Genomic DNA, 25,539 nt, shown 5'->3' on the forward strand with positions numbered 1-25,539 from the left:
AGATTAGGGGTTGGGGATTTCCCTGGCGGTCCAGTGGTTAGGACTCAGTGCTTTCACTGCTGGAGCCTGGGTTCAATCCCTGGTCCCGGAACTAAGATCCGCAAGCCATGTGGTGCGCCCGCCCCCTAAAAAAGAAAGCAGATTAGGGGTTTGGGGGGAGCTGGGGGGAGGGGAAAATGGAGACTGACGGCTTGACAGGTGCAGGTTTCCTTTTAGGGTGATGAAAAAATTCTGGAACTAGATGGTAATGCTGGTTACACAATATTGGAAATGTACCATATGCCACTGAATTTTACACTTAAAATGAAAAAGTTTGTTATATTTTACCACAATTAAAAAAATTATAATGTAATATACCACAAACCATTGAATTATACATTTCAAATTGGTGACTTGTATCTGAATTTATATCTCAAAACTGTGGTTAAAAAATCCAGTTGTGACACAAAAATACAGTATGATATCATTTTGGTAAAATTACACATTAATCCCTTCCCACCCCTCATCCCCCAAAAGATACTTCTCTAGGTGTAGCTACGTATAAATGCATAGAGAAAGGATGGGCAGGACAGTCCGAACTCATAACAGCAGGGCTGGATTTGGAGGTAGGGATGAGGGCGACTTTATCGGTTTTCATTAAATATTTTATAATGAGAATATAATGTACTACTTCTATCATTAAAAGTATGATTTTTAGAAAAGGAACAGGACCTAGAGGATGTAGACATGTCAGTTTATTGCTTAATGAGTTGGCTTTCCCTGCCTTCCCTTGAAGGATTCCGAAAAGTTGATGGAGCAACAAGGAACATTATTGAAACGGCTGGCAGAGGCAGACTCCGAGAAAGCGGTAACACACAGCTCCCCCTGCCTGCTCCAGGGGGTATAGGCGACGGCGTAGAGGTGCTGAGTGGCAGCAGGAGGGCTGGAGCCCCGCTCTGACTTTTCTTTGGGTCTTAGTTTCATGATCTGTGAAATCATGAAACACATATCCCCGTCCCTCCTGCCCCACCGGGCTTGTCCCTCCTGCCCCACCGGGCTTGTCTAGTCAATCACTCGAGAGCTTGAACCACCAAGCTGGACATCAGCATGAGGGATGGTGATGACGGTGATGGATTTGTAAATCGTCAGAGTCTGTTCCCTGAATTTCCGTATTTGTATTATGGTACAGACTTGTTGACTCAACAATTCCAATCCTCCCAAGGAATCTCTCCCAAGGCAGCATGTTCCAAAGTCTGTTCCATAGAACCCTGAGTTCCTCAAGGTGTTAATGGGTACAAGAAACAAAAGGGGGGGTTGATCCATGGCCAAATAAATTTGGGGAACTGCTGCCCAGCCTGAATGACAAGTTAAACCAGCTGCTTAACTACAATACCTTTTGGAGCCTTTCATGTATTAATGCCTGTTGGGAGTCTCCAAGAGAAAGAAAGAAATAGAGACCATGGTTCCCGAGGTTTGGCCCTTGGCCCTCGGTGCCTGGCCGAACATCGCTGTAGGGGATTCAACGGTCATGGTGATAATGCCTAAACCTGCATTCCCAGCTCGAGAGCCTTACCAAATTATGATACATCCGTAAATTGAAATGTTAAGGTGCTTTTTCAAAAGATATAGAAGATTTAATCACACTATGGTAAATGTGGTTATAGTGCAAAATAGGTATCTGACTTTTTAATGTGTGCTAACAATGGTGATCTCTGGGTGGGGGATTATGGGGCTTCCTTAGTGTTTTGTGAGTCTGTGTTTCAGTGTGTCCCACAACTAGCATTATTTTAAATTGTTGTAAAAAATTGTGATACAGATGCTGGGTGCTTCCTGCTAGGGTCTCTGTGACTTGGGCCAATGTATTTGGGACTTGGGCCCAGTGACCAGGCACTCACAGGAGTGTTTGTCCTCCCTGGGCGGGGCCTCCTCACCCTTCGCAGGGAGCTCAGACAGTGTGTGTGTGCCCTCTCCAGCGCCTGCTATTACTGCTGCAAGACAAAGACAAGGAGGTGGAAGAGCTCCTCCAGGAAATACAATGTGAGAAGGTACCGTCCCCAGCAGTTGCTCCTCTATATGGGCCAGCAGAGCTTAGTGGGTAGAGTGCGCTCTGGAACCAGAGAGCTGGGTTCAAACCCCGGCTCTGCCACTTTCTCTGTCTCTCCAAAGGCTCAAGCGAAGACAGCATCTGAGCTTTCGAAGTCCATGGAGACCATGCGTGGGCATTTGCAGGCACAGCTTCGGTGCAAAGAGGCAGAGAACAGTCGCCTCTGCATGCAGATCAAGGTACCTGCCAGCCCCACAAGTGGGGAAGGGAGGGGGCGGGGCCTGGCATTCGAAGGGCAGTGACCTGGCCAAGGCTCTCACACTCAGGAAGGCTTTGCCCTAAAGGTGTACAGGGCCGCTGTTGGCAAAGCACTCTGAGCCAGTGGCAAGAGCAGTGGACCCTGAGGGTCTTGGGTGCCCTTCCCAGCGGTGACCAATTGGGTACCATGCCCCTGAGCCAATCACTTAATCCCTTAGGCCTTTAGTTCTCATAACTACCCATGGGGTAGGGGGTGGGCTCCAATGCAGCTTGCATCTTTGAGCCAGGGACCTGCTGAGGTCACAGCTCTGCTGAGGGACTGAGGAATATCTCTGACCACTATGCTGAGTTCAAGGAAGGATTCCAGAAGAGCTCTATCTTCACACTAAGACCCCAGTGGGTTCAGTAATGGGAGGGGTGCTACGGAGAGCTGGGAAGGGCCTCCACCTCTGCTCTGCACTGTGGGAGCTTTATGCCTCCACACAGTTGACCTGAGTTCTCTCTCCCTCATTCCTTCTTTTTGCTCGTCCCCTCTCACCTCTACTCTCTGCCTTGCCCCTTCCCGGCCTTCCTTGTCCCTCTCCCCGCACCTGCTCCCGGGCCGTCCTCTCCCAGAACCTGGAGCGCAGCGGAAACCAGCATAAGGTGGAAGTGGAGGCCATCATGGAGCAGCTGAAGGAACTGAAGCAGAAGGGAGAACGAGACAAAGAGTCCTTGAAGAGGGCCATCCGAGCCCAGAAAGAACGAGCTGAGAAGAGTGAGGAGTACGCTGAGCAGCTGCACGTGCAGCTTGCTGACAAGGTAGCAGGCCTCCCCGAGAAGGGCTGGCCGACGGTGAAGGGTCGGGGGTGGGTTGGCTGCCAGCGAATGGCTGCTTTGAGCAGGGAGAGGTGAAAAGCTGAGTAGAGGTGGCCGGGCGGGTGGGCGAACGGAGAGGAAGATGGCAGTGGAAAAGGGTGAATGAGCTGGGAGGACTGCTGGCTGCTGGGTGGAGGGAGAGGCGGGGGGGCAGTAAATGGGTAAAAGGATGACGATGGGGGTGGGCAGCTGGCTGGAGACAAGTGGAGGGTTTGTGGGACATTTTAACCACATCCATATTGTGGGTGGGAATGACAGTTAAGGAAGGATTTGCAGTCAGGGCGCGTGGGATGCTGGAAACTGAAAAGCAACAGCTGGGCTCCCACTTCACTCTCAGTGCTTCTAGGAAGGAATTTCAGGAGTGAGGTTGAAGTTATCAGGGTGAGGGGTGACCTGGGGTGACTCCCAGCTCGCTTGGCTTCAGCGGTGACACCAGGCTGATGGACCCTTCTGTCCCATGTTCCCAGGATCTTTATGTTGCTGAAGCTTTATCCACTCTGGAATCATGGAGGAGCCGCTACAACCAAGTTGTGAAAGACAAGGGGGACCTCGAGCTGGAAATTATTGTCCTGAACGAGTACGTCTGTGTTAGGAGAGGGCGTGTGGGCCAATGGGAGGAGGGGGTGTGCCAGCGCACGGCGCCAGGCAACCCGCGACAGCTCACGTCGCTCACACAGCTGCCATCTGGTCTCCTCTGGTCAGGGACTGCATCGGACTGAGCTGTGGGCGGCCCTGGGGTGGGCCTTCTGGTTGGACCCTGGGTCCTGGTGCCAGCCCCCGCCCCAGCATCCTACCCCCCGGCAGGCACTATGCAGGGGCCTTCTCTGCTCACACCTGGGCTTGAGCTGGGCCCCAGTCTGCACGGCATGGGAAATGGGCACAGGCACCCAGGAAGGTATCCTCCTTCCTGTCCTTGGGGCACAGGGCAGCTGGTAATCCCTCTGTCTTCTCTCAGTCGTTTTGTCCACCAGTCAGTAGGTCAGAGGTATGGCCTGGGAGTAGGGGGCAAAAGTGGCCTCAAGTTGAAGGTGACTGAACTCATACCTTTCTTGCCACTGGCGAACTGTCAACAGTGACCATTCTCAGAGTCAGCTATAGTCATGTGATCATTCATTTAAAGATACTTATCGAGCATACTATATAACAGGCTATGTGTTGGCCTTGAAGGTTACAGCAGTAAAAAAACAAATGCATTGGACTTCCCTGGTGGCACAGTGGTTATGAATCCACCTGCCAATGCTGGGGACATGGGTTCGAGCCCTGGTCCGGGAAGATCCCGCATGCCGTGGAGCAACTAAACCCGTGTGCCACAACTACTGAGCCTGCACTCTAGAGCCCGCGAGCCACAGCTACTGAGCCCGCGTGCCGCAACTACTGAAGCCCGCTCGCCTAGAGCCCGTGCTCTGAAACAAGAGAAGCCACCGCAATGAGAAGCCTGCGCACCTCGACGAAGAGTAGCCCCCACTCGCTGCAACTAGAGAAAGCCCGTGTGCAGCAACGAAGACCCAACGCAGCCAAAAATAAATAAATGAAATAAATAAATTAAAAAAATTAAAAACTAAAAAATAAAGTTGCGTAGGAGTTTGCCAGTAAACCAATACAAGGCGTTTCCTTGGGCCTAGTCAGTACTCACTAAATATTTGCTGAGTGGTGAACTGTAATTTATCAATACTGAAAACATACACTGTGCAAAGGTTCTGCAGTATCAGGTGGGTCTACAGTCAAAAGCCCCAGTGCTCTTCTCCTCAGTCTCTATTCTTGGATTATAGCCCTGCTGAGGGCCTGCAGGTAGGGGAAGGGAGCAAGGGAAGCTTGTGCCTTGTTATTGCTCATGGCACCTGCCCTCGACTGGAGGAGACAGAACCCCAGTGGAATATGTGTCTGAGGGAGACGGGTGCCTGGGGTTATCCCTGACCACTGGGCCTGCGAGTTCTGTCCTAACTTCAGTTCCTAACGGGTTAAGAGATCCAGGGGGTGCCGTGGGGAGCTGGGGAGGGACTGTGTCTCTGGACTTTGTCTTCAGGGAGTGTCTCAGCCTCACGGGAGGATCACAACAGAGAAGGCTTCTTGGAGGGGGTGGTATGAGAGACAAACCTTAAAAGGCTGTTAATACGAAGTGGGATACCTGGGAATGCCACAGGCGGCAGTGGCAGGGCAGCTGCTCCTCAGGGTGGAGACTGGGGAGCAGGCAGGTGCCAAGAAGAGAGACATGGGTGACCTGGGTAGGAACACTTGGCCCTACTCCATACCAAGTCCAGGGCTGCTCACAACCTGTGGAATTGATTCTGTCTGCTTTCACTTTGTGACCTTCCAGCCGGGTGACAGATCTTGTAAACCAACAACAAACCTTGGAGGAGAAGATGCGGGAAGACCGGGACAGCCTGGTGGAGAGACTACACCGGCAGACTGCCGAGTACTCCGCATTCAAGCTAGAGAATGAGAGGCTGAAGGTCGGTAGTGAGAGCCGGGACCAGGACGGTTGGGTGGAGAGCAGAGGCTGATGGTACTCCTGGTTGGGCCCCAGAGATGACCACCGGGGCCTTCAGAGGGCCTGGAGGCAGCAGCGTGATAAGAGGGCTTGTTCTGGAGTCGGAAAGACCTGGATTCAAGTCCTGACTCTGCCTCTTAGAGCTGCAGGACCTGAACGTGACGTTTCCTCCTGTGTTGCTGCAGTTTCCTCAGCGGGAGGAAATGAGGTCCTTGTGAGAAGGTGGTGATGCATGTGAAGTGCTTAGCATGACAGTCAGCCCCTGCACGTGAGATGGACCTGACTTTGAGGTTAACATTGACTCTTCTGGGGCACTACTGGGCCCCTTCACATGCATTAATTCTCACTTTAGCCTCCCAATAGTGTAATTATTATCTCTACTTTACAGACTAAGGAAACTGAAGCTTAGAGTTTAAGTTTCTTGCCAAGATTTTGCCCTTGGAAGCGTTGGAGTTGGGATTTGAACCTCAGTCTGACCCTGGGGCTCTAACCACTAGCTCTTAACCACTCCCTCTACACCCTCCCAGATCACCGAGGGCGAGAGGCAACCGAAAAGAGGTAGATGTTGCAGAGCCAGGTTGGATCTTGGTTTTTAGTTGATCTGGGCAATAACATCTAGATCTATTTATTTATTTATTTATTTATTTATTACTGACTTTTTTTAAGTAAAATTGATTTTAAGGAAGTATAATACAGAAAGGTACACAAAATGAATGTAACTTTGTCCATCAGTCACCCTGATTGAACCTTAAAGCCAGCACCCCGGTGACCTTGCCTAGTTACAGACACCCCCTGCCAAGGGCACGGTTATCCTGACTTCTGTCACCGCAGATTAGTTTGCCTGGTTTTGAACTTTGTGCCTGGCCTTTATGGCTTTTAGTCAGCATTATGTTTGTGGAAGTTACCCATGTCATGTGTGGCAGTTCATCATTCTCAGTGCAGTGCAGTGTATGAATGTACCACGATGTGTTTATCCATTTTCCTGTCGGTGGACATTTGGGTTGTAGAACGTCTTTGTACCTCTTTTGGTGCATATATTTGGTGTATTTTTACAGTTTCTATACCTTGAAGTATAATAGAAATGCCAAGTCGTCAGGTGGTGTACACAAATTCAGCTGTGGTAGATGTCACCAAATAGTAAAGCGGTTGTACAGATTTCCGCTCCCATCAGGGATATGTGAGATAATACTTGGTATTGTCCATCTTCTTCATTTTAGCCACTCTGGTGGGAGGATAGTAGTATCTCATTTCTTGTAGTGCAATTGTTGGATAAATGACAGATAAGCCCCGTGTCTAACAATTAGCTGGGGTATTGGTTGCAGTATGGTATGTCTGTGTGGTGAAACACAGTGTGACTGTTCAAAATGATTGTAGAAGTGTATTTTCCTAGCTGTTATCATTACAAAGATAAAATATGCTCATAGTGAAAGTTGAAAACATCACAGAAACGTTATATAGAAGTGAAGGTCCCTGTTACCGTAGATGTGTATTTTTCCAGTTTTTTCCCCTGATACTCACATACACATTCAAACACATGCACATCCATTCATCCAACCATTATTCTGCAGCTCGCTTTTCTCCTTCAACCATATTCCGTGGATATCTTTTTAGATTTTTGTTTTTGCTTTATCTCTTTTAAATGATTGCTTGTTATTTTTTTGAGATACCGTGATTTATTTTGTCCCATCTGCTAAGGTGAGCATTTGGGTTGTAGGAGAACATTCATTGATGAGAGAAGTAGTTCCCAACTTACTTGTTAATTGAAAAAGTTCGTTGCAAGGCAGTAAGTATATCATAATCCCATTCTTATTGGAAAAAATAAAATAGCTACACGGTTATCAATATATAGCCATATAATAAGGCATCATGATTCATTTTTCTTGGTTTTATCTCCCTTGTCTTTAGGATAATGTAGTGCTCTTTTTTTTTTTTTTTGGCCAAGCCGCAAGGCTTGTGGGATCTTAGTTCCCTAACCAGGGATTGGACCCGGGCCCCTGGCAGTGAAAGTGCTGAACTGAGTCCTAACCACTGAACCGCCAGGGAATTCCCCCATAATGTACTGCTTTTTGTAATAAGAACAAAAAACACAGGAGTCTCTTATTTGCATCTGTATGCACTTGAGTTGGTCTTATCAGGAATCCTGCCCTGGTGCCTCTCTGAGGAAAACTGCTGGTGTGGGTTTGAGTAGGTGGGGCTTCCCTTTGCTGGCCCCTCGGAGTAGGAGCTGGGGTTGGGATGGCCACCTGCCCCGGAACCTTCCCGCTGGTGACCGACGAGCCATCCCTTCTAGGCTAGCTTCACCCCTATGGAGGAGAAACTCAGCCAGGCGCACGTCGAGGTTCAGCAACTGAAGGCATCGGTTAAGAACTACGAGGGAATGATTGACAACTATAAGAGTCAGGTAGGCCTCTCAGGTGCCGAGCCTGCCAGGGCAGCGCCTCCCAGCAGGCTGGGATGGAGACTTACCATAAGGCCTCTCCTGGGAAGGTGTTTTTCACCAAAACTTGGCTCTGCCCAAGATGGCCCGATGCTTTCTTGGTCCCCAGGTGATGAAGACCAGGCTGGAGGCTGATGAAGTGGCTGCCCAGCTGGAACGCTGTGACAAAGAGAACAAGATCCTTAAAGATGAGATGAACAAAGAGATTGAAACGGTATTGTTCCCCTTCCTCGCTCTCTTCCCCTACCCAGTCCCATGTCTGTCAGTCTGTCCGTCTTGTTTGTCATTGGCCCTTTCCGATGTGGATGACAGAGATTCATGAAGGTTCTTATTGCTGGGCTGGTCCACTCTATTGTGTACGTACTCTCTCCTTCCTCGTCTCATCTCTTCCTTCTCTCCTGCTTCCTCATTATCCCTCTTTCTCATCCTGATTACCTTCTTTCTTCACTTTCCTTAAAAAAAAGTTCCCCTGCTTGGAACATCCAAGTGGATTCAAATCCACAGATCTGTCAGGCCTTAGCTGTGCCTATTTCATTCTGTGTGGTGTCTTTATTTTGTGCCAACCGAAAGTGTTCCTCCTGTCCCCTTCCCCAAAGAGCCTTATTCTTCTAGAGACGACTTGTCTCTCTAGAAGCAAAGGGGTCATCTTAATAGTAACCTTGGAGATGGATTGAGTCCAGGCTCAGCCATTAACTTGTTGCATAACCTTGGGCAAGTCACTGCCTCTCTCTAGTCCTCAGGCTCCTCGTTAATACAAGGATGCACTAAGCCCAGATAGGCCGTAGCTTTCCCTCTGACCTAGAGCATTGTGATTGCCTTCCCAGGGGCTTTGAGGTTAGACTAGACTTGAATCCTGCCTCTGCCAATTTGTAGCTGAGTGACCACGGGCAAATGATCCTTTGATCCTCAGCGTCCTTATATGGGGATAACGGCACCTACTTAATAGGTTGTTGTATGAATTTAATGAGTAATGCCTGGGTCCTGGAGTTTGCTACATGGTTGCCATTATTCTTCAATGACTGAAGGAGTGGCAGGCTCAAGTGGCCAGTCAGGGCCAAGTGTGTCCCCCCAGAGATCAGCTAGACACCCTCAGTGGCCTGCAGGGAGGCCGCACTTCTGCCCGTGGATCTTTCAGGATCCTTTCTGGGGACTAAGGGCGGCCCTGCCCTAAATCCAAAGCACTCTGCCTGGCCTCTTCAACAGCCAGGCCCTTCCCAACGGTGGGCCCCTCTCTCCCACTCCAGGCGCGGAGGCAGTTCCAGTCCCAGCTGGCTGACCTGCAGCAGCTGCCTGATATTCTCAAGATCACGGAGGCTAAGCTGGCAGAGTGCCAAGACCAGCTGCAGGGCTATGAGAGGAAGAATATCGACCTCACAGCCATCATATCAGACCTGCGCAGCCGGGTAAGGGACTGGCAGAAAGGTTCCCACGAACTAGCCCGAGCAGGGGCCCGCTTACCAAGATGAGCTGCACGCCCCCCGGCCCCCAGGGAGGACCACTTCCTTTTTCTTGGCTGCCGCTTTCTCAGAGGAGTGAGCTATCATCAGTGCTGTGAAATAAAAGTCTGGTGTGCCAAATGCCTTGTGTTTGCACAATGTGATTGTAGTTATAGGAGCCGCCACTCGATTGGAGCTGCCGGGCCCTCCTGCTCTTGCCCCTCCCCGAGGGTTCCAAGGCTCCGCCAGCCTCTGCCCTTCCCGCTCCGCTGCTGCCCTCAGCCATGCGCCACCAGCAGACACCAAGCCATAGGTTTTCTTTTTTTCCATCTTTCTCTTGCTTTAGCTGCCTTTCCGTAGTCTTAACAGACCCCTTGCCTGAGCTAGGGGTCCTGAAAGAGGACTTCCTTTCTACCAGAAGCAGTCTGCCTCTGGGTTACTGGAACCAAGCCTACGGTGTCTAAGAAATGCTATGCCTCTCGTCTGCACTGTGACCTTGGGCAAGACCCTTCCCCTCTCTTAACCTGCTTCCTTGTAGTACCAGTGAAAGTAGCTACCATTGTTTGAGCACGTGCTCGGTGCTCCAGCATTCCCTCATTGAATTCTCCCGGGAACTTTGTAAGGGGTCTTATTTTCCCCATTTTACAGAAAGCAGCCCAGGGCATAGAGGGGAGAAGTCATTGCCTGAGGTCACAGAGCTAATACTTGTCAACAGGGATTGGAACCCAGCCAGCTCTGTCTGGTTCCCAAGCCCAGGTTCTCAGCACTCTTAAATCACCAGGCTTCTCTTGAACCTGAGCATTCTCAGGGCCTTTCAGGCCCAGACGTCTGAGGCTTCTGCAGAAAGCAGCCTTCTGGATAACTTCTCAAACTTGACAGCCTGAAGGACTCAGTAGATTTCCTGTGGCCTTGCCTGCATTTGTCCCCATTTAAGAAGAATGAACTCAGCGGTCCCAACTACATCCTCGGTAAAGCTCCGTGGTGTGTCATGTGGGCCAGTTAGGCCTGCCGTCTGCTTCTGCCTTCTCACGTCCGCCCAGATCCCACTGACTGGCCTCTCCTGATCAAGGAAGTGTCGTCGTGGCTCTTCAGGATCGAAGCTGGCTTCTCTCGGCGCAGGAAAGCCTTCAGTCTCGGGGGTCGGGCCTAACCTGTCCCCGCTCTCCCCTCTCCTCCAGGTTGTGCGTTGAGACTCAGATGCCTGCTGAGGGCAGTGTGCCTCTCTCCTGGGTGTGGATGACAGGTCACAGGGAGAAGGGAGGGCTGTACCGGGAAGTTCTTTCGTAAACCAGTCTGTGTTCCTGTCATTTTAGATCGAACATCAGGGGGACAAGCTGGAGATGGCAAGAGAGAAACATCAGGCTTCCCAGAAGGAAAATAAACAGCTGAGTCTGAAGGTGGATGAACTGGAGAGGTTAGAGGCACTTGGTCCCATCTCTGTCCTCTTCCTAGGACCTGAGACTTTCAGCCACTTAGCTGCTTTGGGCCTAGTGTGCAGAAGTGTTTGAGGGACTCAAGGCCCTGGAAGGTACTAGGCAGACCTTAGAGGAAAAGCTGCTTCCATTGCAGTGGTAGGCATTGTGGGAGAGAGGAAGGCGTTCTCCGGCCAGGGGGGACGCTCCATAGCAGTGTGATCAAGGTCAGACCATCCATAGGCATCACCTATCAGAAAGGCACGCTTCGTCCAAGCAAACGGGCAGGGCCAGGACGCTGCGATGGGGGCCTCCCCCCATTCTGCTCTTTGTTCCCGATCGTCCTTCCCAAGACCTTTCTGATCTGTTCTTCCCTGTTCCTCATGGACTATTGGAAGCAGTCGGGTAAAGAGGACACATTTTGGAATCAGAAGCTCTGGGCCTTGGTCCCAACTTGGCCACTTAACCTGCATTGTGATCTTGAGCAAGTCATTTCACCCTTTGAACCTCTGTTTACTCACCTTGAGAAAGGGACCAAGGTAGGGATAACAACCCAGCTCATGGGATTATTGTGAGTCCTCCATGAGATAATCCTCAAAGGGCTTAGCATTACTACCCGGCATGCAAAAATGTGCCATATATGTTAGTATATATGAGTTGATATCTTAGATGTGAGGAAACTGAGCTCAGGGAGAGGTTAAGTGACTTGCCCAAGGTCATATAGCTGGTACTTGGCAAAGCTGCGACTTAGACTGTCTTCCTCCAGGGCTTTTAGCATCTGTAAAATGAGGGCTGGAGCCTCAGTTTTCAGAGGTGAAAGGCTTGGGGTCCCAGGAGGCTGTAACTGGCCCAGGTGGCTCACACAGCCTGCCAGCAGGGACTTAAAGCAGGTGGTCTGCCTTGGGCTCCACCTCTACTCTGCTGGCCTCGAAGGTGTAGCTGGATTCAGCAGGACTTGCAGAGCTCCTTAAATTGGAAGGTGCCCTGGAAGTGCAGCGGGGACCATGTGTACACACGGGATGGTCACTGCTGCCCCATGGCTGGTCATGTATGATGTCGAGTGGCGCAGCTGAAGTCCCTTTGCTGAGGGAGGCAACAGTGAACAGAAGAAGTTAAGCATGTAGGTTTCGGTGACAGACGTGCTAGCTGTGCTGGCCTCAGCCAGTGACTTCAGCTGTCTTCGGCTCAGTTTCTTCATCTGTAAAGTGGGAATCATGATGGAACCCACCTGCCTGAGCCTCAAGTTGCTGTATTACACGTGATGACATACAGACTTAGCACAGCCGCGGTCAGTCTGTGCTTCTCCCACTCTTCGTACAGCTCCTTGCTGCCTTGCTGCTCAGCAGATTTCTTTGGTTTATTCCTGTTGTTCCTTGGAGATTCTTGGTGTGATGAGAACCCCAGCCCGGGGTGGCTGGCAGCCCCCAGCTGTGTGGAACCCGACAGGCAGGGGGACGAGCAGGATCTGATTGAATGCTTTCACCTAGGAAACTGGAGGCGACCAGTGCCCAGAATATCGAGTTCCTACAGGTGATTGCCAAGAGGGAGGAGGCAATCCACCAGTCCCAGCTGCGACTAGAAGAGAAAACCCGGGAATGTGGGACCCTGGCGAGGCAGTTGGAGAGCGCCATTGAAGATGCCAGGAGGCAGGTCAGTCTCAATTCTATTACTAACCTATCTCTGTGTCTTTGGACAAATCGCCTAACCCCTCTGAGCCTATCTCTCCATCTGAGAAATGGGCACATAGAAGTAGTACCTGCCTCATGAAATCATCATAAGGATCAAGTGAGCAATTATCGTAAAGGACTTGGCACTTTATTCACAACCGCTCCTTTGATTGCTGCCTGAGTGGGCATCAGACAGGTGTACCACGTCTTAGGTGATGACTCATGGAGCGTTGGCAAAGGGCAGGTAAAGCGGGGTTGCAGAAGTTGTCCCCATAGTTTGCTCCTGCCCTGAGGCTCCAGAGAATTGTCCGCAGCGAGACCAGTTAGTGGGAGCGGCCCAGCCTTCTCTTTACCAGGTGTTCCCCATGCCAGGTAAGCCAGCCCCACCTCTGTGCGTTTCTGGCAGGTGGAACAAACCAAGGAGCACGCAGCCTCCAAGGAGCGAGCAGCCCAGAACAAAATCCTGGACCTTGAGGCCCAGCTGAGCAGGACCAAGACTGAACTCAGCCAGCTCCGGCGGAGCCGGGATGATGTGAGTCGGGCTGGGGGTGGGAGGACGGGGTAGGAGCAGACAAGAAGGGAGTGGGTTGAGATCTGAGCTTCCTGGCGCCTGCAGGGCAAGATGTTCTGTTGTTTTTATGAATATGACATGGTTTTATTTTTCTCGCATCACTTTCCCGTCCCTTCAGGATATCCCAGGCCAACCCCCTTTTTTATTAACAGTTTTGTTAAGACAGCATTTACCGTAAAATTCCCTCATTCAAATTGCACAATTCAGTGGTTCTGAGTATATTCAGTGTTGTGCCATTATCACCACAATCCAGGTTTAGAATATTTTCAGAAAGAAAATTACCTGTTAGCAGCCACTCCCATTCCCCTGCCCCAACCCCTGGCAACCACTAATAAAGTCTCTGTCGCTATGGGTTTGTCTGTTCTGGATGTCACACACACTTGGCCCCGCCCCCGTTCCTCCTCTTAGGCTGACCGCCGCTACCAGAGCCGCCTGCAAGACCTGAAAGACCGCCTGGAGCAGTCGGAGAGCACCAACCGCAGCATGCAGAACTACGTCCAGTTCCTGAAGTCGTCCTATGCCAACGTGTTTGGGGATGGTCCCTACACTTCCTACCTAACGAGCTCTCCCATCCGCTCCCGGTCTCCTCCTGCCTAAGGCAGCCACTCTTGGGCTAGGAGCTCGGATGGATGCCGTGGGAACTGAGGCTTTGCTAAGCCATACCCAGAAAGCCTGTTGGTTTTCCTCTCTCGTCCTGTGATGAAGTATGTTCAGGGTCTTGTCTTAGCTACTAGCTCCAGAAAAGTGCCTGAAGCAGCAGGGGATGAAGCAGAACCCACTTCGTTCTCTCCTCTCTGACAGCATCGCCTGACGGAAGTTTTTAATTACCCTGACAGGCCTTAAAGTTACTACTATTAGGGTCAGATTGTAACTCACCGTGACTTTTCTCATTCCTTTCCCAAGAGAATGTTTGGACTGGACTTGCCCTCCAGTTCCCTTACAGCTCTCTTCTTTTTAGGACTGTCTCTTGGGTTTTCCCTGACCTGAACCAGCAGGAGCTGTTCGCCAGAGGTCCTCACTGCTCCTCATGTTCACTTGCTGTTTCCCTTATTTCACGGGTATGGTGTTTTCCCCAAGGTGCTCCCCTCCCAAGCCCAGTGGAAACCTCTCATGGCCAAGTTTCCTCAAGGCCACTTGCCCTCACGCACTTGCCAATAGACACTCGAGGGCTTATGTCCAGTTCGCCTTGTAAAAGTACAATCCCAATCTCATTGATTTTTCTCTTTGCCAGGTTTGTATCTGTGGAATGCATTTATTCTTGAAACATGTATGTTGTTTTACAAAAAGCTTTTATAATCAGTATTTAAGTCTCCATCGGATGATTTCCTTTACCCGCCCCAGCCCTCTTCTAAAAATGATTCAGTAAAATGCTGCAGGAGAGCCAGTAAACGTTTTTAAAGGACTTGGTGTGTGAGACTCCTCATTTCATTTTGGCCAGGCTGGCTCTTTCTCCTTTGCGTGCTTTCACTTACAATCCCATGAAAGGCCTGGAGGAGACACACTGAAGGGCACTGCTCAGTGTGTGAGGGCAGCCTACTTTAGCTGTTAGGAGGAAGATGGGATGTGTATGTATTACTATTTTTTTAATGTTAATTGTTTTCTGAATGATAAGGTTATGGGCTATTTTTGTTCTCTTCACATTTTCCTGTATTTAAAAGAAAAAAAAATTCTTCAGAGAGAAGAGAACAAATTTGGTGTACTATGCTGGTACTGACTTCTGGGAGATCCAGTCTGGTCCTCTCTCAGCCACTCTAACCCAAGTCCAGGAGTTCCCCTATGTCCTCAAAAGCAATGGCTCCCACCCAGCCATCTGGATTCCACTACCAGAACCGCCCCACCCCCCCCATCCCCCCCGTTTTGGAGACATGCGTAGTTTCCAGCTTTTAATGTTTTGGGTTTTTTTGTTTGTTTGTTTTTAATTTTATTTCCAGCTTTTAATTTTGCCAAGGAAGGTCACTGAAATCACTACTACCGGCTACCACTGCCACAAAACCAAGCCTATTTTCACACCCTTAACACAAATGGACTTGAACTTTCATACAATGTATGAAAGCTCTTCCTAAGAAAAAACAGTTGGCAAACTTACACCGATGTGCATTCATTTCTGTATAGTTTGTCATTTCATTAGTTTGCCAAACTAATGAAAACCTCCTCAGTGCAGGGTTCTGCTATTTGTAACGATGGTGCGGGAAGCACCTCTTTTCCGGTCCATTGCTGGTATTCTCCCAAGAGCGTTCTATTTTTCTTCGTAAAATGTTGTATTCCAAAAAGTCCAGAGAGTTTGTGGGAAATGTTTATATTGCTTCAAACTCGAGAGTTTTCCTTTCTGCCTCAGACTGAGATCCCATGAAATGGGCAAAAGGGTCAAAAGTTAAAGGGTCCTAGTTAAAGCTGGCCTCAGGCAATGGTGAACATTTCATTTACTGAGAGATAATTCACATAAAATTCACTCTTTTAAAGTGTATAATTCAGTGGCTTTTAGTATATTCAAAGTTGTGCGACCACCACCTTTAGCTAATTCTCGAACATTGTCATCACACCCCAGTGGAACCCATACCATTAGCAGCTGCTCCCCATTCCCCTCCCCCCAGCCCCTGGCAACCACTAATAGTCTGTTTCTCTGGCTTTGTCACTCTGGACATTTCACATAAATCATACCATATTGTGACTGGCTTCTTTCACTCAGCACGATGTTTTCAAGGTTCATGTCGTAGCGTGTATTTGTACTTCATTTTTATGGCCCAATAATATCACATTTTGTGGATACACCATATTTTATTGACTCATTGGTTGACGAACACACGTGTTTCCATTTTTTGGCTGTTACAAGTAATTCAATATTCTACCAGTTTTTTGTGGACACATTTCTTTCGCGTATATATTTAGTAGAACTGCTGGGTTAATGGTAACTTTTTTGGCCGCAGGCAGGCGGGATCTTAATTCCCCGACCAGGTATGGAACCCGCGCCCCCTGCAGTGGAAGCGCACGAGTCTTAACCACTGCCAGGGAAGTCCCTCTTTAACCTTTTGATGAACTGCCAGACTGTCTTCCACAGGAGTTGACCCATTTTAGAGTCCCACTGGCAGCGTATGTATGAGGGTTCCAATTTCTCCACATGCTCATCAATACCTGTTCAGTTTTCTGCAACCCGGGAGGCCCAGCCTTCTGAAGCCCCCAGGTCGTAGCTCCCTGCAGGGGAGCGAGCCTCGGGCCAAGCCCTGTGCGCAGGCGCGTTGGTGGGCGGGCTCAGTGCCGGAGGTGGGGCCATGCAGCCGTTAGGGGCGGGATTGAACTGCGTCGCTACGTGTGCGCCCCGGAAGCGGAAGCGAGCACCTGTTTCCGGTCGGCTGATTCGAGGACTCGTTTTGTCTCAAGCGGCGCCCCTGGAGACCTGTAGCGGGGCAGGCCATGCCTTCCGAGGGTCGCTGCTGGGAGACCCTGCAGGCGCTGCGCAGGTCTGAGAAAGGTCGCATTTGCTACCACCGCGATTGGCTGTTGCGGGGCGAGGTGAGCAGTGGCCCCAAAGGGGGCGGTGGTCCTTCCTGCCCCTCGTCACGGGACTCTGCTCTTCCCTAGCCCTTGGCATGTCCTGCGCCAGGGAACCGGTGCGTTCTTGTAACAGCCCGGGTTTGCTGCTTGACTCCCGTGTGTGCACTACCGTCTCTCGCCTATTCTAGCCTTCCGTGGAGCTCCCCTTCAGACGTGCTCTTTGAAGGCTTCATTGCTCCCCGCAGCTGGCGTTAGGTGCCTGCGCCTATGTTGTCAAAGCAATCCTGGCCTCTCAGGGTCAGTTAGTTTACTGCGCGTCTCTTGTGTTAGGAGATCCAGATTTAGTGGTGAACGGTTAACAGGACCTAACTTATTGCTGCCAGTGAAATGACCAAACTTTTAGACGACGGAAGCTGGACGGACCTGGGAACTTTAATGGGGGCGTGGTCACTGCATCTAAGATTCGCAAAGCCCTGTACTAGACCGCGCAGGTGGGGGAATATAGAGACGGTTAAGGCATAACTCCTCTTCCCGAGTTGTTGGTAATCTAGCTACAGGTATGGTGTCTTGTATCTTCAGACTTAAATGTGAAACACTTCTAAAGCATTTCTGTCTTCATGTCTTTGACGGTTTTAAAGAATACATATGTTACATTCTATAGGATGAATTGCAGCCTGAATCTGTATGGTGTAGACTCAGATTATGCATTCTTAGCAGGACTACCACAGAAATGATGCTGTGTCCTCAGTAAGTCACATCAGTCACACATAGATGCTTCAGCCCATCCCAGCACTGGTGATGCTCACATTGATCACTTGGTTACAACGGTAACTTCCAGATATTTCCACGTAAAATTCACTTAAAGTTCATCATTTTCGCTTTTGTAACTTCTTAGTATTTTGTTGAGAGGTAGTCCAAGGTTACACCAAAATATTTTTTTCTTATCAAACCTCCACCGTTAGCATTTATTGGTGATTTCTTCCTGAATCAGTCTTTTCTGTGATGTAGACGAATGGTGTTTCTTTATAGCTACCATTCCTACATTTGTTAGCTGGCGTTCTACTGTAAGGAAGAGCTTTCTTTTCTCTTCCGTTTAATTATTCATATCAGAATCCTCATGGGTTCCTTCTGTTTAATTGTTTATATCAGTATCCTCATGGGTTCCTATTTTATTCAATGAGTTGTGATCCACTACTTGTAACCTTGTGTGTGTATATTTGCCAGTTTATGTCTTTTGCTCATTTTTCTATTGGGGTTTTGCTAATATTTTATAAGTTCTTTATGTATTAAGGATAATAATATTCCTTTATCTGTGATATATATTGCATCTTTTTTTCTAGTTTGTCAGTTGAAATTATTTTCTCCGTTGATGGTGTTTTTTATGGGTTTATTTTTTACATTTGAAACTTTGCTCCTGGAATTTATTTTGGCGTAAAGAAAGAGTAAAAAGTTGTCTCAAATTCAAATAAAAGCTACTTTTATTATGGGACAAATAAAGCTACTTTTATTGTGGGACAGACCCACAGTCAACACAATACTCTGTGGTGGTGAAAAGCTGAAAGCCTTCCTGCTAAAATCTGGAGCAAGACAAGGATGCCCCCTCTCACCACTCCTAATCTAATATAGAATTGGAAGTCCTAGCCACAGCAGTCAGACAAGGGAAATAAATAGAAAGGTATCCAAATCAGAGGGAAGGGGTAAAATTGTTATTATATGCAGATTACATGGTACTATCTATAGAAAACCCTAAAGACTCCACAGAAAAACTACTAGAACTGATAAATAAATTTAGCAAGGTAGCAGGATATGAGATTAACATACAGAAATCTGTTGCATTTCTTTACACTAACAATGAAATATCAGAAAGGGAAAGTTTAAAAAAAAAAACCCTTTTAAAGTCACATCCCCCCCCCAAAAAAAGAAACCTTAGAAATAAACCTGACCAAGGAGGTAAAAGACTTATATTCTGAGAACTGTAAAACACTGATAAAGGAAAGGAAATTGAAGATGATTCAAAGAAATGGAAAGATATCCCATGCTCTTGGATTGGAAAAATTAATATTATTAAAATAGCCATACTACCCAAAGCAATCTACAGGTTTATTGCAATCCCTATCAAATTACCCATGACATTTTTCACAGAACTAGAACAAGTAATCCTAAAATTTATATACAAGCACAAAAGACCCAGAATTGCCAAAGTAATCCTAAGGAAAAAGAACAAAACTGAAGGGATAACCCTCCCAGACTTTAGACAATACAACAAAGCTACAGTAATTAAAACAGCATGGTATTGGGACAAAAACAGACATATGGATCAATGAAACAGAATAGAGGGACCATAAATAAACCCACACACCTACAGTCAATTAATCTTCAACAAAGCAGGCAAGAATATACAATGGAGAAAGGACAGTCTCTTCAGAAGGGTGTTGGGAAAGTTGGACAACTGCACATGAATCAATGAAGTTAGAACATTTCCTCACAGCATACACAAAAATAAACTCAAAATGGCTTAAAGACTTAAATATAAGACATGACACCATAAAACTCCTAGAGGAAAACATAAGCAGAACATTCTCTGACATAAATCATAGCAGTGTTTTCTTAGTCTTCCAAGGCAATAGAAATAAAGCAAAAATAAACAAATGGGACCTAATCAAACTTACAAACTTTTGCACAGCAAAGGAAACCATAAACAAAATAAAGACAACCTACAGACTGGGAGAAAATATTTGTAAACGATGAAACCGACAAAGGCTTAATTTCCAAAATATACAAGCAGCTCGTACAACTCAATAACAAAAACAAACAACCCATTCCAAAAATGAGCAGAAGACATTTCTCGAAAGAAGACATACAGATGACCAATAGGCACATGAAAAGATGCTCAACATCGCTAATTATCAGAGAAATGCAAATCAGAACTACACTGAGGTACCACCTCATGCTGGTCAGAATGGCCATCATTAAAAAGTCTACAAATAATAAATGCTGCAGAGGATGTGGAGAAAAGGGAAGCCTCATACACTGCACCCCAGTGTATGAGGCTTCCCTTTTGAAAAGATATATGCACCCCAATGTTGTTAGTAGCACTATTTACAATAGCCAAGACATGGAATCAACTTAAATATCCATTGACAGATGAAGAGATAAAGAAGATGTGGTATATGTATACAGTGGACTACTACTCAGCCATAAAAAGAATGAAATAATGCCATTTGCAGCAACATGGATGGACCTAGACATTATCAGACTAAGTGAAGTAAGCCAGAAAGAGAAAGACAGATACCATATGATATCACAAGTGGAATCTAAAATATGATCCAAATGAACTTTTTTTTTTTGGCTGCATTGGGTCTTCATTGCTGCGCGTGGGCTTTCTCTAGTAGCGGCAAGTGGGGGCTACTCTTCATTGTGGTGTGCGGGCTTCTCATTGCGGTGGCTCCTCTTGTTACGGAGCACGGGCTCTAGGCGCACGGGCTTCAGTAGTTGTGGCACACAGGCTCAGTAGTTGTGGCTTGGGGGCTCTAGAGCTCAAACTCAGTAGTTGTGGCTCTAGGCGCGTGGGCTTCAGTAGTTGTGGCTCACAGGCTCTAGAGTGCAGACTCAGTAGTTGTGGTGCGTGGGCTTAGTTGCTCCGCAGCATGTGGGATCTTCTGGACCAGGGGTCAAACCCATGTGCCCTGCATTGGCAGGGGGCTTCTTAACCACTGCACCACAAGGGAAGTCCCTAGTAAGCACTTTTCTATGCCTATTTTTTATTTGCTTATTTTCATTTTAAAAGGTATAACATGTTCATTTAGAAATTAAATACAGAAAATTAGAACAAGTAGAAATATGTCACTGATCACCCAAGCTTAACTTCTGGTATATTTCTTTCAAATTTGTTAGGGTATTTATTTGTATTTATTTTATATCACTGTAGACATAGTTATTTATACTCTTGTTTTTTCACTTAAAATTGAATCTTGGGGGAGGAGGAAATGGAGTAAGGTCGTCAAATAATAGAAACTTCCAGTTATAAGATAGATAAGTACTAGGGATGTAATATACAACTTGACAACTGTTAGCTAACACAGCTATACAATATATAGGAAAGTTAAGAGAGTACCTGCTGAGAGTCTCATCACAAGAAGAAATTTTTTTTCCTTTTTTCTTTCTTTTGATTATATCTATATGAGAAGATGCATGTTGTTAGCTGAACCTATTTAATCATTTTACAATATATATAAATCAAAACATCGTGTTTAGGCCTTAAAATTTTACAGTGGTGTTTGTCAATTATTTTTCAATAAAACTGGAAAAATTTGAACCTTACATAGGATTCACAATTGGCATTTTTAAATGACTAATATTCACTGAGTGTGTATACCATAGTTTACTTCAAAATTCCTTTCACGTTCTTTTCTGTTACAACGTTTTAGATTGCTTTCAAATCTGCTTTTTTTTTTTGCGGTACGCAGGCCTCTCACTGCTGTGGCCTCTCCCGTTGCGGAGCACAGGCTCCGGATGCACAGGCTCAGTGGCCGTGGCTCACGGGCCCAGCCGCTCCGCGGCATGTGGGATCTTCCCGGACCGGGGCACAAACCCGTGTCCCCTGCATTGGCAGGCGGACTCTCAACCACTGCGCCACCAGGGAAGCCCTCAAATCTGCTTTAATGACCATCTTTGTGCATTGTTCCTTTTTCTGTAGTTAGGGTTATTTAGTCTGATACTCTAAAAGGATAATAGTCAAGGTCATTATCAAGAAGCTACTGTACTTTCTCTTCATCTCTGATTGTTAATACAGTTACTTTGGGTCTTTGGTATGTATGTATGTATATATTTATTTAGGCCTTCTTAGATTTTCAGTAAAGCATGTAGTGGATTATAAGGACAAAATTATTTTTGATTGCTTAGATCAGTTGACATTCAAGTTGAGCTTAACCTTCTTCTTCCCTCTAGGATGTTTTAGAAGAATGTATGTCTCTTCCCAAGCTGTCTTCTTACTCTGGATGGGTAGTAGATCATGTCCTACCCAATATGCAAGAGAACCCACCTCCCTCTGAGACTTCAACATCCCCTAGATCTACTTCAGCCCTCGGCCAACCTTCATTTGTTCCCAAATCTCCTGTCAGAGACCCTGCCTTCTCACCAGTCTCCTCAGCAACACCAGATGGAACCAAGGTAAGGCTTTTGATCAGTTTAAGACAAAAGACAATGGTGGCTGCAAAGTTGAAGTGTTTAACATTGTCATACTACAGTGACCTTACTCTGGAGAAAATAATGGTTGCTTCTTCGAATTCTTGTAGCTGTTTGTAGCGACAGTGTTTTCCACATCACCCAGCGTTCTCTTTATGAAGACCCAGAGAGAGAAATTCCTCTCTATTCTTAGTACCAAGAATAGTAATTAATTTCATGAGCAAGTGGATTTTTTTCTCATGAGCGTTGCATCTGTTTAACTCAACAAGGTCTCCCTTTTTGTTGTTGGCTGCTGGAAAGCTTAGAGTAAATTTTATACTTGCTCTTAGATTTACATACCTTATTGTTGCTTCTGTATGAGTTTTTACCTTCTTTCTGGCTCTATTTTGTTCCTGCCTTTGTTTCTCCCACTTAAAACAGTTAAATTGTTGCTGGGGCTCTGCTCTTCTCTTTTCTCTTCTCTTCTCTTTCTTTGTATCTCTAGACGTATTTATTTATTTATTTATTTATGGCTGCATTGGGTCTTAGTTGCTGCACACGGGTTTTCTCTAGTTGCAACGAGCGGGGACTACTCTTCGTTGCGGTGTGCAGGCTTCTCACTGCAGTGGCTTCTCTTGTTGCGGAGCATAGGCTCTAGGCATGCGGGCTTCAGTAGTTGTGGCTTGCAGGCTCTAGAGCGCAGGCTCAGTAGTTGTGGTGCACAGGCTTAGTTGCTCCGCGGCATGTGGGATCTTCTGGACCAGGGCTCAAACCCATATCCCCTGCACCAGCAGGTGGATTCTTAACCACTGCACCACCAGGGAAGTCCTGTTGTTATGCTTTATGTTCCCTTATAAGCCGCATTAAATCCTTTCTGGATCAAAGTAAGATATAACAACTAGTATAACAAGAGTTAATAGAAAAAAAGTCTTCTAAACTTCTAAGCACTATTGTGCTTTTTCTTTCTTTTTTTTTTTAAAAATTATTTATTTATTTATTTATTTTTGTCTGTGTTGAGTCTTTGTTTCTGTGCGAGAGCCTTCTCTAGTTGCGGCGAGCGGGGGCCACTCTCCATCGCGGTGCGCGGGCCTCTCGCTATCGCGGCCTCTCTTGTTGCGGAGCACAGGCTCCGGACACACAGGCTCAGTAGTTGTGGCTCACGGGCTTAGTTGCTCCGCAGCATGTGGGATCTTCCCAGACCAGGGCTCGAACCCGTGTCCCCTGAATTAGCAGGCAGATTCTCAATCACTGTGCCACCAGGGAAGCCCAAAACTCCTAAGCACTATTGTGCTTTTTCAAGTTTTAGATTTTTGTGCCAGCAAAATAAGACTAGGCAACTCTTTAGAAAGGTAGAGATTACATTTTTCACGTTTAGCTTCCAAAAGACAAAGTTCTTTGTTCTTTTTGTTCATACTCACTGCAGACTTTTGTTTACTGAATATATATTATCAATTCAACAAAAGGAAGAAGTTAAATCTCCCTATGGTTTCATCATTTCAGTCATCAGTTACTTCTTTCCACTTTCATATGCCTGCATCCTTGTACCTTGGCATAATTAAATTGTATGTGCACTTTCATGTTCTGATTTTCCTTCCTAACTTTATTTTGTTCATGAACTATTTGAATTATTTGTTCACGTTATTTCCACCTTTGTAAATGTCTACTTAGAGGATATGTAATATCCTGTAATTTATTAAACTGCTCCTTTATTATTAGGCATTTATATTTTTCCATTTCATTGCTTTTAAAGATATTACACTGAGAAACTTTCTGCAGAGACATCTTTCCGTTTTTAATCTTAAAATATGTCTTCTGGCTAATATCTTAAAATAAATGCCCAAATGATTTGACTGGCGTCAAAGATAAAAGGGTATGAACATTTGTTTGTAAATTTTAAACCTTTTTTTAAATTGTAAAATATTCATGACATAAAATTTACCATTTAACCATTTTTTAGAGTACAATTCAGTGGCATTAAGTACATTCATAGTGTTGTGTAATCGTCACCACTATCCATCTCCAGAACTTTTTCATCACCCAAAACTAAAAACACTACATTCATTAATCAATAACTCCAGGACTTTCCTGGTGGTGCAGTGGTTAAGAATCCACCTGCCAAGGCAGGGGACACGGGTTCGATCCCTGGTGTGGGAAGATCCTACATGCCATGGAGCAGCTAAGCCTGTGTGCCACAACTGCTGAGCCTGCTCTCTAGAGCCTGCGAGCCACAACTACTGAGACCGCGAGCCACAACTGCTGAGCCTGCATGCCACAGCTACTGAAGCCCGCATGCCATGCTCCACAACAAGAGAAGCCACCGCAATGAGAAGCCCGTGTGCCACAACGAAGAGTAGCCCCCGCTCACCACAACTAGAGAAAGGCCGCGCGCAGCAATGAAGACCCAACGCAGCCATAAATAAATAAATAAATAAATAACTCCTTATTTCCCCCTACCCCCAGTCCCTAGCAACCATCATTCTACTTTCCGTCTCTATGAATTTGACCATTTTAGGTACTTCGTATAAGTGGGATCATGTAATATTTGTCATTTTGTGACTGGTTTATTTCACTTAGCATAATGTCTTCAAGGTTCATCCATGTTGTCGCATGTGTCAGAATTTCCTTCCTTTTAAGGCTGAATAATACTCCACTGTGTGTACCATGTTTTGTTTATTCATTCATCTGTCACTGGACGTTTAGCTTGCTTCCACCTTTTGGCTGTTGGTGACTAGTGCTGCTCTGAATACGCATGTACATGTATTAGTTTGAGTACCTGTTTTCAATTCTTTGGGGTATGTACCCAGAAGTAGAATTGAGGAATCATATGGTAATTCTATGTTTAAATTTTTGAGGAACCATCATACTGTTTTCCACAGCAGCTGTATCATTTTACTTTCCTACTAGCAATGCACAAGGGTTTCAGTTTCTCCACACCTTTGCTAACGTTTGTTATTTGCTGGGTTGTTTTTGTCTGTTTGTTTGTTTTTATTTTGTTTTGTTTTACAAAAGCCATCCTAGTGGGCATGAAGTGTATCATTGTGGTTTTGATTTGCATTTCCCTAAATGATTAGTGATGTTGAGCATATTTTCATGTGCTTATTAGCCATTTGTATATCTTCTTTGGAGAAATGTCTTTGCAAGAGTTGTTCACAATAAGAAAGAATTTATTGTACAGTAAATAATAATCCTAAAAAATAATACAGGACAGAGATGATTATTCATATTATGAAAGACTGCATGATTACATACATAAAAAGTTTACTTTTTAGTTTATATTTCACACTTCATCTTTTAAAATATTAGTCTTTAAAAAATATTTCTAGCAATTGAGCATCATAGACACAAAAATGAACTTTAGCCTAAACTTTACAACTTACATAAAAATTAACTCAAAATGATCATGAACTTAAATGTAAAACTATAAGACTTTTAGGGAAAAAAAAAAACATAATCAGAACCTAGGACTAGGTGAAGAGTTTTTAGATTTGGCACTAAAAACTTAATCGGGCTTCCCTGGTGGCGCAGTGGTTGAGAGCCCGCCTGCCGATGCAGGGGATGCGGGTTTGTGCACCGGTCCGGGAGGATCCCACGTGCCGCGGAGCGGATGGGCTTGTGAGCCATGGCCGCTGAGTCTGCGCGTCCGGAGCCTGTGCTCCGTGGCGGGAGAGGCCACAACAGTGAGGGGCCTGCGTACCGCAAAAAAAAAAAACAACTTAATCCATAGAAGGAAAAATTAA

General features: G+C 46.5%; 2 protein-coding genes across 14 annotated transcripts in view; both read left to right on the top strand.

Annotated features, from left to right (window-relative positions):
- ODF2 (outer dense fiber of sperm tails 2) overlaps positions 1-14,547 on the top strand; it is a 30,932-nt gene extending 16,385 nt beyond the window's left edge. For 10 of the 11 annotated variants that reach the window (XM_079926625.1, XM_079926628.1, XM_079926629.1 and 7 more), the window contains 13 exons: positions 776-847; positions 1,953-2,024; positions 2,146-2,262; positions 2,897-3,082; positions 3,607-3,716; positions 5,454-5,589; positions 7,918-8,028; positions 8,174-8,278; positions 9,309-9,467; positions 10,814-10,914; positions 12,400-12,562; positions 12,986-13,111; positions 13,559-14,547. In XM_079926625.1, coding sequence (XP_079782751.1) covers positions 776-847; positions 1,953-2,024; positions 2,146-2,262; positions 2,897-3,082; positions 3,607-3,716; positions 5,454-5,589; positions 7,918-8,028; positions 8,174-8,278; positions 9,309-9,467; positions 10,814-10,914; positions 12,400-12,562; positions 12,986-13,111; positions 13,559-13,747 — 1,647 coding nt within the window. In that variant the 3' untranslated portion in view covers positions 13,748-14,547. Of the gene's footprint in view, positions 1-775; positions 848-1,952; positions 2,025-2,145; positions 2,263-2,896; positions 3,083-3,606; positions 3,717-5,453; positions 5,590-7,917; positions 8,029-8,173; positions 8,279-9,308; positions 9,572-10,813; positions 10,915-12,399; positions 12,563-12,985; positions 13,112-13,558 lie in introns of those variants that run through there. The other variant, XM_079926627.1, reaches the window with a different exon arrangement.
- A 1,923-nt stretch (positions 14,548-16,470) lies between these two features.
- GLE1 (GLE1 RNA export mediator) overlaps positions 16,471-25,539 on the top strand; it is a 43,866-nt gene continuing 34,797 nt past the window's right edge. For 2 of the 3 annotated variants that reach the window (XR_013829095.1, XM_079926721.1), the window contains exons 1-2: positions 16,471-16,657; positions 21,587-21,808. Coding sequence is in view for 2 of the 3 variants with exons in the window: in XM_079926721.1 (XP_079782847.1) it covers positions 16,559-16,657; positions 21,587-21,808 (321 nt within the window). In the remaining variant the exon portion in view is untranslated. The remainder of the gene's footprint in view (positions 16,658-21,586; positions 21,809-25,539) is intronic. The other variant, XM_079926722.1, reaches the window with a different exon arrangement.

This window comes from Stenella coeruleoalba, assembly GCF_951394435.1.
Source record: "Stenella coeruleoalba genome assembly, chromosome: 7".
NCBI classification, from domain to species: Eukaryota; Metazoa; Chordata; class Mammalia; order Artiodactyla; family Delphinidae; genus Stenella; species Stenella coeruleoalba.